Source organism: Populus alba, chromosome 7, assembly GCF_005239225.2.
Source record: "Populus alba chromosome 7, ASM523922v2, whole genome shotgun sequence".
NCBI lineage: Eukaryota > Viridiplantae > Streptophyta > Magnoliopsida > Malpighiales > Salicaceae > Populus > Populus alba.
In genome coordinates, this window is record NC_133290.1 from 9,182,662 (window position 1) to 9,196,003 (window position 13,342).

Consider the following 13,342-nt stretch of genomic DNA (forward strand, 5'->3'; position numbering starts at 1 on the left):
AGCAACAAACGACTTGAATTTGCAAAGTAGGGAAGAGGATGAACTTACTTGGTAGCTCTGGAGATGAAGATGTGATGGAGGACCGGTGCGTTGACTGATCGAACGTTCTATCCTCTAAGTCTTCTTGTTTTTCTCTTTTTCTGGTCTTTTCTTATTTGTCTTCCTGTTTCTTAGTCTCTTTTTTTTTGTGGCTTTTTCCTGGGAAGCTCTGGTTCTGGTATTTGTTGGAGATGAAGGCGATGGTGATGAAGATATGAGGTTGTTGGTCGAATTGGACACTCTCCTCTATTTCTTCTTCTTCTTCTTTTATGTTCTAAGTGTATCTTCGTTGTCCTCTGGTTATTTCCTCTCCCTTTTTTTTTAGTATGTTTGTATTTGTCTTTCTCTGGTCTCCCCCAGTTTTCTGCTTTTTCTCCTATCTTATCTCCCCCCCCCTCCCCACCCATATGTGAGGCCTTTCTCTAGCTTTTATAAAGCCAAAGAAGGTCGTATGTTCATGCCTCCAGAAACGAGGCACGTTCCATGAGGGATTGTGGTCCATGATCTGTTGGTTATGTTTCCTGTTGCTCCAATCTTCAGGATGAGGAGATGATGAACAGCGAGCGTTCAAAACGACATCGATTTCACCCGAAATGACTATTTTGAATTTGACCCCTAAACTTATGACATTTAACAATCGGGTCTCTGCTTTCATTAATTAAACAATTCTCAACTCAATTAAGTCCCCAAACTTCCCATTCTTCTATTTTTTTACCAAATTGACTCCTAAATTTATAATTCAATTAAGTCCCCAAACTTTTAATTTGAATTGTCTTAACCCTATCTTCAATTCATTCATTTTTATTTCTTATTTTTATATATATATTTTAAAATTAAAAATTAGATTATGACAGAGTAGATTAAAAAAATTCGGTATTGTTTTTTAATTTTATTTTTTATTAAAAAACAAAAAATTTGGTGTATGTAATATAATCCATGCCACTTTATTTACATATAAAGGTTATCACAATACATTAAGACCAAATTATTTTCAGGAACTTTCATGAGTCCAAGAGACAATCAATTATTGATTGTAACAGTGGATTGCCAGCTCTATAAATGATTTTCTTGCCCTTTGATTTTCTCTTGGGCTTTGGTAGATTTGTGAATGATTTTCTATGAAGAGATTGTTGGATGGGATGTCATTGTTCGATTAAATTTCTATGTTTCTTTCTTTTTATCCATACCCATGTCTTATAGTGTGTGATTTGGTAAATGAGTGGATTGTCATGGTTGAATTTCTTTTTTGAATTTTCTGCAGAGTTTCCTTTATTCTGTATCTTTACCCAAGTGTTGACAAACACTATTTGTATTTGGATCTTAAACATAGCATGTAATTGTTAACTTAAGTATGCCTTCACCCTTTATATTCATCGTACACAAATCCAACTTCAAACTTCATTCAATTTATGGAAACACTTAACATGATTCTAACTTTGATCTATATTTATACGAAAAGCGTATAAGATAAGGAATTATAATTAGCATCTACTAAAATAAAACTTCATATATTTCTCATATATATATATATATATATATATATATATATATATATATATATATAGTTTTGAAAACTTAGATCATTATAGATATAATATGGTCATAAATAAGTTCATACTATGAACCAAGTCAGGTCAGAATTTGACCTTAAAATATATGTTGATCAATTTTGCGAGATCAGGTATACCTCTCAATCCGTACATCGAAACGAGCAAAAATATTTTATAGGGAGATACTATACACATGGAACTATATTTTGGTGAATTTTCAGATCAAATAGAGTTCGGGAATATATTATTTCAAATGATCAAAGTTATTGGACAAATCTTGATAAATCTGTTAAACTAAATCTTTGTGTATTATTTATCACATATCTCGAGATACCGGTGGAAGTTTGTTGCAATTCAGGTTGAGATGGAAACTAGACATCTCTATCTTTGTGACAACCCCTTCTCTTTCCCTAATATACTTCTTTCAACTACTCTATGGCATTGGTTCTAACCTTCACCCTTTCCTTTAAAGACCCTTGTTGGTCCAAAACAAAAGACCTTTCACCTTTCAAGCATATGAAGGTACAATGCCTAAAGGCCTTCTATTTTTATTTTACAATAGTCATTCCCTTCTGAGTAGAGAACTTCAAGACCAAATATCATGTATTTATGACTGCATTGATTTTGCGCAAAAATGATCTTTCTATTATGATGTTGTAGGTTAGAACCATATTTATCACCATAAGGGTTTGTTGAAGAGTAAGACACTTAGGGTAAGTGTCAATTGTGACTGAAATCTTTAAGGCACCCTTCATTAGAACTCCTAGCCCTTCAATCCAAATCAAAAGAGCCTTTACAAGAGTCATCCTTAAAGGATCTATCCTTATCTAGGACATCACATCTTTGGACAGGATGTTAACTAAGTTCCTATCATCCACCAACACCCCGTGGACTCAATGATTAGCTAGAACCATAAAAATCAACAGTGCTTTCTCATAGGAGTAAGTCACCCCCTCTTTATCTTCTAGAGTGAAAGTGATAGGCTCGTGATATAGGTTCTACTGATAAACAGTTGTCAGGACCTGTTTTCAATTCTTCTTTTTTCCACTAGAAGTATCTCCTCTAACTGAGGTGCCCTCTAAAATCACATTGATCTTAGGTAGGGCTTGGGCAGATTGGTTGGGCTCTTCTTTGTCTCGTTCATATAAGCATGTCCTTTAACAAGCTGCTTCAAATAACTGTTGTCATCAGCCTTTCAATCTTTTTTTTCAACATGAAGCAATCTTTTGTGTCATGTCTTTTATCCTTATGGAAAAAACAAAACTTCTTGGAGATGCATGTGTGTGGAGGCAACATCATAAAAGGTAGATATTGAACAAAATCTTTCCCTTTGATGGTTGTAAAGACTTTTACGAGAGTGGCATTCAGGGAATTGTATATCTCCTCTTAAAGTATTACATGTTCTCCCTTGTTGGCTTTTTATGACCTTTCTTATAATTATTTTCTCTACTGAGAGTGATTTTATTTGAAAGGTTTCTCATCCTCAACCCTTTAGTAGAAACAAAAAGGCTCATGCCTTAACATACTAGCTTTTTTTACCCGTATATGATTTTGCATAACTTGTTTTACCTTCAATATGCTTTTATCTATTATGGCATATAAGTCCTTTCAAGGAGAACCTTACCTCACTTCACTTATCCTTTAAGGCTACTAGCTCAATAAATTTCTCTACCTTAAGCATTTCTTTATTAAAGCTCTTCAAATGTCATAATGGATTCTCCTTCTTATTAAGTAATACCAAAGAGTTATGTGAAGCTTCTCTTGATAAGTATACTGGTGTTAAACCTTGACACAAGTTTAGCACAAAGATCATTAAAACCCATGATAGAGCCTAGCTCCATGTTGTTATATTAGGCTTGTGCTGACCCTTTAAAGGTTGTAGGAAGGATCTTGTACATAATATCACCATCTTAGATGACCAACTCAAGATTATTATGCATGTTTTGGACATGTTCTCATGGATCTATCAAACCATCGTAGTTGTTCAAAGTCATCTTTGTGGAGATGTACTTCTTAGAGATAAGGGTGTGTAAGACTCGTCTAGATAAAAAGGTAATCCATTTATCTTATGAGGATCATAAACTTCATCTTGAATATATTTACCAGCCAACTTTCTCCTCGAATGTTTTCTAATAAGCTCTAAGGAGTTGGAGAATTCTAGCGTGGAATAGTTGGATTGATAGCTAACTTTTATCCCACGTGTCCAGAGAAATCACACCTAGAGTGACCACTTATTGGGAGCCTCATGTCAACAAGAACAACCTCTAGAGGAGCTAGGAGATTGTTAGGGTGAAAAGCTCTCTGTGTTGTTTTGCCCAACCTCCTCTAAATAATATAATTGCCTCCTAGCCAAGGAGATAGCTTATGGTTGAGAAGCTGGGACTAAGGGAGCTACATCATGTGTCAAGGCTTGCTAGAGTGGCAAGGTCTAATGTTGCCCCTAGGTTACCAATATGGCTTGAGTAAGGGCTTATACCTTGTTAATGAGTTGTTGAAACTTTAATGGAGTAGACATGCCAGCAACTGTAGCGAGGTTATTGTCGCACCTCATCCTAGGAATATCTGATTGACTACCATTAATAGCGGTTAGGGATGTCAAAAACTAGTTTAGGGAGAACAATTGATGGCTTTTTTTATTAGTTCCCTACAGACATGATGTTTCAAAATCCAATATGCTCAGCTATAAGGTTTTTGAGCATTTAGATAGTGGGTAATCACACGTTCATGTCGATATTCCCTTCTCAAGAGTTCATGAAATTGATGGTTGGTTGTAGAAGACCTAACACCTGCAAAACAATCCCTTTTGATGGAGTTTAAAGACTCTCAGATGATAAAATCAATAACATTTAGTAAAGGATTGCAATAAATAAGAGAATGAGTTTTAAATTCTAAGAACAAAAATGTTTATTCTTGTTTTTATAGGATAAATGCTTTGAGAATTAAAATATGAATACTTAGAAAATAAAAATTATAAACCTTGTCATATTGCTTAAATAAAAAGGTTGGAGTGTTATTTTTTTGTAATAGTATTAATGAATGATAAATATATCTTACACAATATTAATAAGGAATAGATATCTCTTGCACAATATTAATGTAGATAAAATTATAATAGACTTTTAGAAGATTTTTATACACGTAGGGAGATGATTATTTTTTACTTTTTAACATTTTATGTTAAGAGCTATAAGAATAAACAAAGTCTTGTGACCTAACATGGGACTTATAATGATCGTCAGTTTCATATCCTCTTGGACCTAGAAAGATGTCGTGCACAAAAGTAATGGGTCTAGTAATTTGTCAAACACATGTATACTTGGATTCAACATGTAGATGAACCCAAGAATATTGAGTCTGACAGCCTATCAACCCCACATATATTTAGGCTCACCGCATACTTGAATTCGAGGATATTGGATCTAGCAACTCATCAATTCATATGTAGTTTGACTCAGTATATAGTTGAAACCAAGAATATTGATCTAGCAGCTTTCCAGACCCATATATATTTAGTTTCAACTAAAAATGTTGGGTTCGGAAGCTTCTTAAATCCATATTTACTTAGAGTCTGTGTGTAAATAACTAGCTAATTCCATAATTTCAGGATGGAGTGAATTAGTAAAGTTGTCATCCACCAAGGCTTCTTCAACAAGAGGCCTGTTTGTTGCTGTCTTGGAACTTCCTGAAGATTCTCCTATATTGTATGTTGTTGAATGCAAAGATTGAAAAGAAAAGAAAAAAGTAGTAAAAGAAACAAAACGATCAACAAGGTTTGAGGTATGTGAGGAACAAGGCCCATAGGATCTATAGACATAAGCTTCGGATATATCTTTTCCAAATTGTGTTTGGATTAGACGAAGAGAGGGACGACTCCTATTAAATCATGGGATCAATTTCCTGTTCTTTAATGAATTAAGGAACAATAAGAGCGTGACATTTCATAGAAGGGCTTGCTAGGTCCTGTTTTTAGATCATATTTAATATGCTTAAAAGCCATCGGTGAGTTCAAGCATACTAGCATGTCTATCTATTCTGTTTATATGGGTGAAACTTGGGATTAGATTGCCAATAATCAGTGAAACATAAAATGAAGATGCAATAGCTTGTCAGCGTACGAGTTACTTGTAGTCTTCTAAGCAACTTCAAGGAGAATATGAGTAGAAAATAAACTACAATTAAAATTGACAGCCGACAAGTCAATTGTTCTTTTTTTCGGCTCTCAAATACTTCACGAATCATCAGCTTAAGATGCTCAGTCTTCAATTCCAGGGTGCCAGCAGACATTGAAGTTCTTGTAAGCTTCACAGCAGTATCTCCCTCTCACAGCCTCCCTAGGCATAACTGTACAAGTTCCTTGCGATTCACAACAAATCAATGAACTTCGATTTCAACCAAAGTTAAACTTTCAGGTTGAAGAATACATTTGTTCCCTGCACATACATTGTTCTATGACCATACCACTGTCATAACATAAGAAAAACAAGGCATGCAGCTTAAAGATATCAAAAACAGCAATGTCATGCAATACAATTAACTTCTAGGCCTAATCACGCTTGGATTTCTTTTTCCGGGGTTGTTCTCCAGATGTGGCAATATAATCTTCTGGATTGACATTCTCAAAAGACTTCTGCTTCCCAAACTCCTTGGACTTTTTCTGCAAAACCACCAAATTCAAGACATTTTAACAAAAATCATTAAGTAACATGGCATTCCATTTTCTGGAATTGTGAAATAACTTCATTATAACTGAAATATGCATGAAGCACTAAAAATCAGAGCATGATGATTACAATACAAATCTTCTTCTTTATTTCTGTACACAGAGCATATGGCATTACGATGAAATTGACATTTTATGATGACAAATTACCTTTAGTGACATGGCCATGGCAGCCACATCGTTGTTATTATCTGCATATGTGCTAGGATCCTCCTTTATGAGTTCCTGTGATTGTCACACGCATTCCACGAAGGTTACATACAGTATAGAGAGAAAAAAAGAAAGGAAAAAAGATAAGATGCTTATCAGATAGGTATAACCAGCAGAAAGAGCTTCAGATACGAACCTTGGGAGGAACAAAGGCAGCTTCTCTTTTTCTTTTGTTTTCAGTTGTTTTTTCTAATTGCTTCTCTTGTTTTTCATGCCACTTCTTTGCTTGTTTCTTCTTGTCACTTAAAAAGTATTCTCCCGTCTCCAGTTGTATATCTTCCTGCAGGTACAACATTACATAGCATGCCAAATGGATATTAGTTATTCTGAGAAGGACTAACTAAAAGTCAAAGAAAAAGACTAAGCTTCTGGTATTAACATCTGTGTGCAAGCATGAATTAATGCAAACAAATTCAAAATATGACACCTTCCAGCAATTGTGCTTGTCGAATTCAACCATTAGATTAGTAACAGAACTGGTGGCTTGAATAACCAAACTATATTCCCCGACAAAGAATTAAGCAACCTTGTGGCAAGATTTTTTATTTAATCTCCCACAAGACACAATTGCAGGAAAATAAAAAGTTGAAAAGGAGAAGAAAAACAAAAAGGGTAATTTGAAACAAAGAGCGAGAGAGAAAAGCATTCACAAGGAAATTGATTCCAGAACATTGCAGTAAACAAGGTAAACGACTACCTCATGTAATCAGCATTCCTCGCATAGTTACCATTACCAATATAAAATAAGTATTGAGTAGTTGCCAATACCGAGTCAATTACAAAAGAAAAGTTATCCAGTGGTCCTTAAGCAAGATAGCACTTTAGAGCATCAAACAAAATACAAAAAGGAATTTTTTTGAAAGAAAAGTCTTAGAAAATAAAAAGGAAAAGGAAAATGTGAAGTTTGTTGGTCTCTTTGCCTGTTTAAGTTTTCTATTCAGCAAAATCTATTTGTTTCCTTGAAAATAAATAAACCATGCATACAAAAATATATATTGGAAGACAGAGCAGTGGTCTCACCATGCTAGGTTGTTGAGGAGGAGGGAATGGCGTGTCTTGTTTCTTCTTTTTACTCTTAACCTTCTTTTGTTTCACGGTCTTCCTGAAATTATCCATGTAATTCAGCAACAAAAACTAAGAAGATAGAAGGCAAGAGTGACTGAAATATGTGGGATTAGAAAAGATCATTTGATGGTACATACTTCTTATATTTAGGAAGGAACCTGTCCCAGTTCTCATTTTTAAGAGCAGGATCTTTTTCAAGTTCTTTCTTCATCATAAGAATCTACACATCACAAGGACAACAAGAGGTGATTAAAGGTTATCGACAGAGGGTATGTTGATAGATTTTTCAAGTGAAAAACTCCATGCAAACAGGAATACAAGAAAAAACATCTATGGTAGAAAGAAATCATGAAAAAAACAACAATTATATATAGCATGCAATGCAAGTTGTTCGCACCTTTATATGGTATACAGGGTGCATTTTATTTTGTATGCAGTCTTCAACAATTCTCCTGACTTGTTTTAAACCTTTAAATGAGCCCATAGCAGCAACAGTGTTTCCCTAATCAATCAAAGAAAAACATAAATAATTCTATTCATGGTGCTATACTTTTTCGATAACAGGAAAAAAATTATTTGGCTATCAAATTACAAGCAATAATTATCACCTGAACTAGAATATAGCAGCCTGTCAATAATTCTAGTGCCTGCACCAATATAAAATAATGACAAGTCAGTGAATACAAGATCCGCCTTTTGCTGGTTTTTTTATTTTCAGGGGAAGAGGGTTGGGAACTTATAAAAAAATTCTAAAGCAAATAAACAGCACACACCTTCAAGGTTGATGAATTCGGGCCCACAAGGTTTTGTCTTCTTTTAACAAATCGTTCCTGCAAATAATAATAGAAAGTTGAAATTGCTCCTGAACTCTTGAATACAGGATTATTGGCAAATATTGATCAACAGATATAGTTCTGATGTCAAATGTTTAGCAGTAAGGAATTTTTTCATATTCTTTCTATTTTAAGATTTTATAAAAAGATTTAGTTACCAGAAAATGATACACAGCTTAAGACATTTAACATGTACCATACAACACATAATAATTACATGTTATCAATTATATGGAATAATTTAAGCACCTACCTTATTACGAATCATGTTGCCGATCTTGATGATGTCGCAACTCATATCATCATTCAAAATTTTGATCGCCTGTAAAATAAAAAATTAAAATAATCACTGTTGTAAAACCAATATAAAACTATCCCAAATGAGATATATGCATCATATAGATTCAGCCTAACCCCGTAAAACAATAGTATATATGTTTTTAGTAGCCCAGCCCACATGTAATATATAGTCAGAACAGGAGACACGTCAGCAGGGGCACAACCACTACCCTGTAAGCAAATTTTTTGGTTGGATGTGAACCAAAAACATTAAACCTTTCTGTTCTTTTTTTTATACTAACTAAACTAAACTGAAATAAACATAAAAATAGAATCAATGAAGGCAATACACAAATACAAAGAAAAAAACTCTTTTTGGTACTTTGAGCTTATTCGCCTAGCTTATCCAGATGGGTTGAGCTGCAAAAGCAGTTTCGGCTTGGGCAACTGTAATTTGAGATTTCAAAGTCTATACAGGCTTCAAAAAAAAAAAAAAAAGTTCATATATCTTCATAGAGTGAACCACTTCTGATTATATTGCTTAGTTTTGATAAAAACATTCCAGCACAGATAGTTCATGCCATTTAAATCCACCATTTGCACTAACAAAAGCCCTCAAAACAACAAAGGACAGCACAGTCACAACTATAGATAACCATACTGTAAAACCAAACAAAAAATAGCTCATCTTACCTGAGGAGCAGGGACACTTCTCGATAAAAGCTTAATAAGATCCCTAGCTTTAACAATAATATAAGGATCCCTGGTCTTTATCGTAGTTTTAACCGTCATTGACCCCTCATTCTAACCGCCAAACAAGAAAAAAACATAAAATCATTAAAGAGCAAAATAAATTTCGACAGAACCATTACAATAAACTAAAAGAACAAAAAAACTAACCTTATTAAGTTCGCAATCAATGCCAAACTCTTTTAACGCAGATTTCACCATCGGCCATGCGTCCGTCAAGTACTTCTCTGCCAATTAAATTAAAAAATTAATTTAGCGCAAATTAAATTTAGTTGGGGTTGAAGCAGAGGAACATAACTTACCGCGATATTTAGGGAAAAGAGTCGAGAAAGAGCTGACATCGAGCATTCCACCTTGATTCCAGGACGGGTCAAATTTTTCAATCTTCCAACGGTCAATATTAGGGTCTTCATCCCATGGTTTTGGCTTATCATGTTTTCCTTTGTGTTTTGGTTTCTTTGTGTTTGATATATCTGTGTTTTCTGCTCCGTCTGCCTCCATTGTTTTTAGATGGTGGAGGCTGAAACCCTAGCTTAGATAGTTTCTGCAAAACGTCCCTGTTTCAACTTCGAAGGATTTGGATTTTTTATATGTGCGAGGGATGGAGGACGTTTATTTCTTATTGGGCCCGGTCCAAAATCTCTTAGCATTAGGAATTAGGATACTTCTAGATAACACGTTAGATCCAAACTAGTAGCATGCCCTTGCTCCGCTGCTACGTGATGAAGCAAGTTTTTTTTAAAAAAAAAAAAATATATATATATATATATATATATATTGTTAATATTTTTTATCATAAATAAAAATTTTAATTTTAAATTAAAAAACTATTATGTGTATTATAAAATAAATTGAGAGTAATATATAATAAAAATAATAATAAAATTATTAATTCAAATCTAAAGATTGAGTTCAGAAACTAAGATTGATATATGTATTAAGATATTTGATCTTGTGGTATTTTCATAATTGTTAATATCTTTTTAAAAAGTATAAAAGATATATTTTTAACATGTTCAGCTATTAATGCGTTCATTCTAAAATCCTTGATTAACTTTTTTTATTAAATTGATGTTGATGTTGTTATTTAAAAAAAATACAAAAATAAAAAGTAGAATGAACAGAAGGATTAAAAATATAAAAATAGAAAATGACATAAATTTATATCTATAAATACTAAAAGAATCTTGCAATAAAAAAAAATATGAAGGAGGCACCATTTGATGAAAAAATCATAGCCTCCATCTTATTCCCCCTGTAAAAAGGACAAAAAAAAAAATTTATCCTCCTTTTTCCCACATAAAAGACCAATTAATCGTCAATCTCACATTATACAATCTCTAAATGGTGTGTGGGAATCACTGTTCCCCCACACACAATTCACTGTGGATTACAACAGTAATCCACAGTGTTTTTCTCTATTTTTTTTTTTGTATTTTTTCATTTTTTTTTAACTTTCCCTCTTTTTTTTTTTTTTTTTTGTCTTTTTTTTTAAAAAAAAACTGCTTTCCTTTTTTTTTTTTCCCAACTTTGCTTTTTTTTTTTTTCCATTTAATTTTTTTTAAAATGTTTTTTTTATTGATTTTACTTTTTAAACTGGAAAATTCTGCTTTGTAATTTTTTTCCTTTAAAATACTATGAATTGATACAGTGTTTTTCCAATTAGTTTTTCTATTTTATTTTTTTATTTTTTTAAAATTATATTTGTTAATTTTTTTTTTTATATTGAGTTGATTAAGAATTTAGTTTTGTAATTTTTTTTCTTTAAAACATTGTTGAATGCTACAGTGTTTCTCCATATGGTTTTCTTTGTTTTTGTTTTTATTTTTTCCAAAATTATCTTTTTTTTATTTTTTTTTTTTAATATTGAGCTGGTTAAAAATTACAATTATAATATGTGAGGAAAACACTGTAACTTTCCTCGCAAATTACTGTGGATTGCTACAGTGTTTTTTCTCATGTTGTTTTTTTCTGTTTTGTTATGTTTTTTTTCTAAAATTGTCTTTGTCAGTTTTATTTTTTAAATATTAAGCTGGTTAATAATTGCAATTACAAATAAATACAAGTTTTTCCTCACAAAACACTATGAATTGATACAATTTTTCCTCACATGGTTTTTTCTGGTTTCTTTTGTGTTTTTCTTTTTTGTAATATTTTTTTTTAAATTATCTTCGACGATTTTATTTTTTTTAATATCGAGTTGGTTAGAATTTAACTTTGTAATAAAGCTTAATCATGTGGGGAAAGCACTGTAACTTTCCTCACAAAACATTGTTTAAAATTACTATTAAAAGTTACTATAAATAATGTTAAATCATGTGGGAAAACATTGTAGCTTTCATTACAAAACACCGTGAATTGCTATAGTGTTTCCAACATGATTTTTTCCTTTTTTTGTGTTTTCTTTTAATATTTTTTTTTTCTAAAATTGTCTTTGTCGATTTAATATTTTTTTAATATTGAGCCGATTAAGAATTTAGATTTATAATTTTTTTTCTTTAAAACACTGTGAATTATTGCAGTGTTTTCCCATATGATTTTTTTACTATTTTTTCCAAAATTATCTTTGTCCATTTTTTAAAAATATTAAGTTGGTTAAGAATTATAATTACAATAAAGTTAAATCATATAGGGAAAGCGTTATAGTTTTTCTCACAAAACACTAAGGATTGCTACACTATTTATCTAAATGGTTTTTTATTTTATTTTATTGGGGAAAGCACTGTAGTTTTCCTCATAAAACATTATCAATTGCTACAACTTTTTTCTTATAGGTTTTTTTCCTTCCAAAATTATCTTTGTTGGTTTTTTTTAATATTAAGTTGGTAAAAAATTTAGCTTTGTAATTTTTTTTGCTTTTTATTAACAGAAAAGCTAAATCATATGGTGAAAGCAATGTATCTTTCCTCCCAAAACATTATGGATTGCTACAAATCATTTTGTTCAATCTTTAAGTTTTGATCACCAACACAACTTTTTTTCCTATCATAAAATATTAGCTCTATCATATTTTTAGTTTCTATTATTTATCTAGCGTTGGTTCACAATTATAACACTATTAAATATATTTATTTTATAAGCCTGCGGCAGCGCGTGGACATGCATCTTGTTATTTATAAAATAAAAAGAAAACAGTTTTGAATACTAACCTTCAACCTCTTGATTGGCAGCTACACTTAATTTGTGAATGCAAGAATATTTATTATTAGAAAGATATTTAAGAAATTGGTTAAAAAACATCAAGAAGAGAGGGATGTATCTAATCTAAATTGATAAGAGAAGCAGACGGATGCTGCTTTTTAACTCAAAGCAATTAGGGTTATTTACTTGAAACAAGATAGATAAATTTGGAATTAAATTTTTTTTACAAAAATTTTAGAAATAAAAAATAATATACATTATTTATGGAGACTTGTTTTTTTATGTCCTTTGTGTTTTAAAATGATAAAAATTTACTTTAAAATTATCTCAAAGATAAATTTATTTTTATGTCTTTCTCTATCTCTTCAACAAAACATATTTTTATATTTTTTGTATATATTTTTCTATCCTGGAACACTAATCAAACACAATCCAAGCCAAGAGACATCAACACTTCAACTACTTCCTTGTATCCACCTCCCTTGAATTCCCACATACCAAATCACCAAAAAACACAACTATAATAGCCTTTTTCAGAAACAATATCAGAACCGGTGTCAGCACTAAAAAATCTTTGATATTCTTAGAAACATCTTAGACATGGGGCAAATTGAAGGGACAAAAGACTAAAGCCCAATAAAGGGAGTTGTTTGCAGGATTGTGTTGGCCAAACAAGTCAAACCCATTTTTAAAGGTAAATAATCTTCATAAAAACCCATTTAAACATGCAGGCCAACTCAAATTTTCAAAAAATT

At 31.9% G+C, this 13,342-nt stretch overlaps 1 protein-coding gene across 1 annotated transcript; it reads right to left on the reverse strand.

Moving 5' to 3' along the window:
- Positions 1-5,665: 5,665 nt before the first annotated feature.
- LOC118045577 (KRR1 small subunit processome component) lies at positions 5,666-10,021 on the reverse strand. Its single transcript, XM_035054243.2, has 12 exons — positions 9,749-10,021; positions 9,597-9,673; positions 9,390-9,500; positions 8,671-8,739; positions 8,358-8,414; positions 8,193-8,231; positions 7,982-8,086; positions 7,722-7,804; positions 7,540-7,621; positions 6,656-6,799; positions 6,460-6,534; positions 5,666-6,243 (listed from the first exon to the last, which is right to left on the reverse strand). Exons 1-12 carry the CDS (start codon positions 9,945-9,947, stop codon positions 6,133-6,135), a joined length of 1,152 nt encoding a protein of 383 aa, XP_034910134.1. The 5' UTR covers positions 9,948-10,021; the 3' UTR covers positions 5,666-6,132.
- Between the last annotated feature and the right edge of the window lie 3,321 nt (positions 10,022-13,342).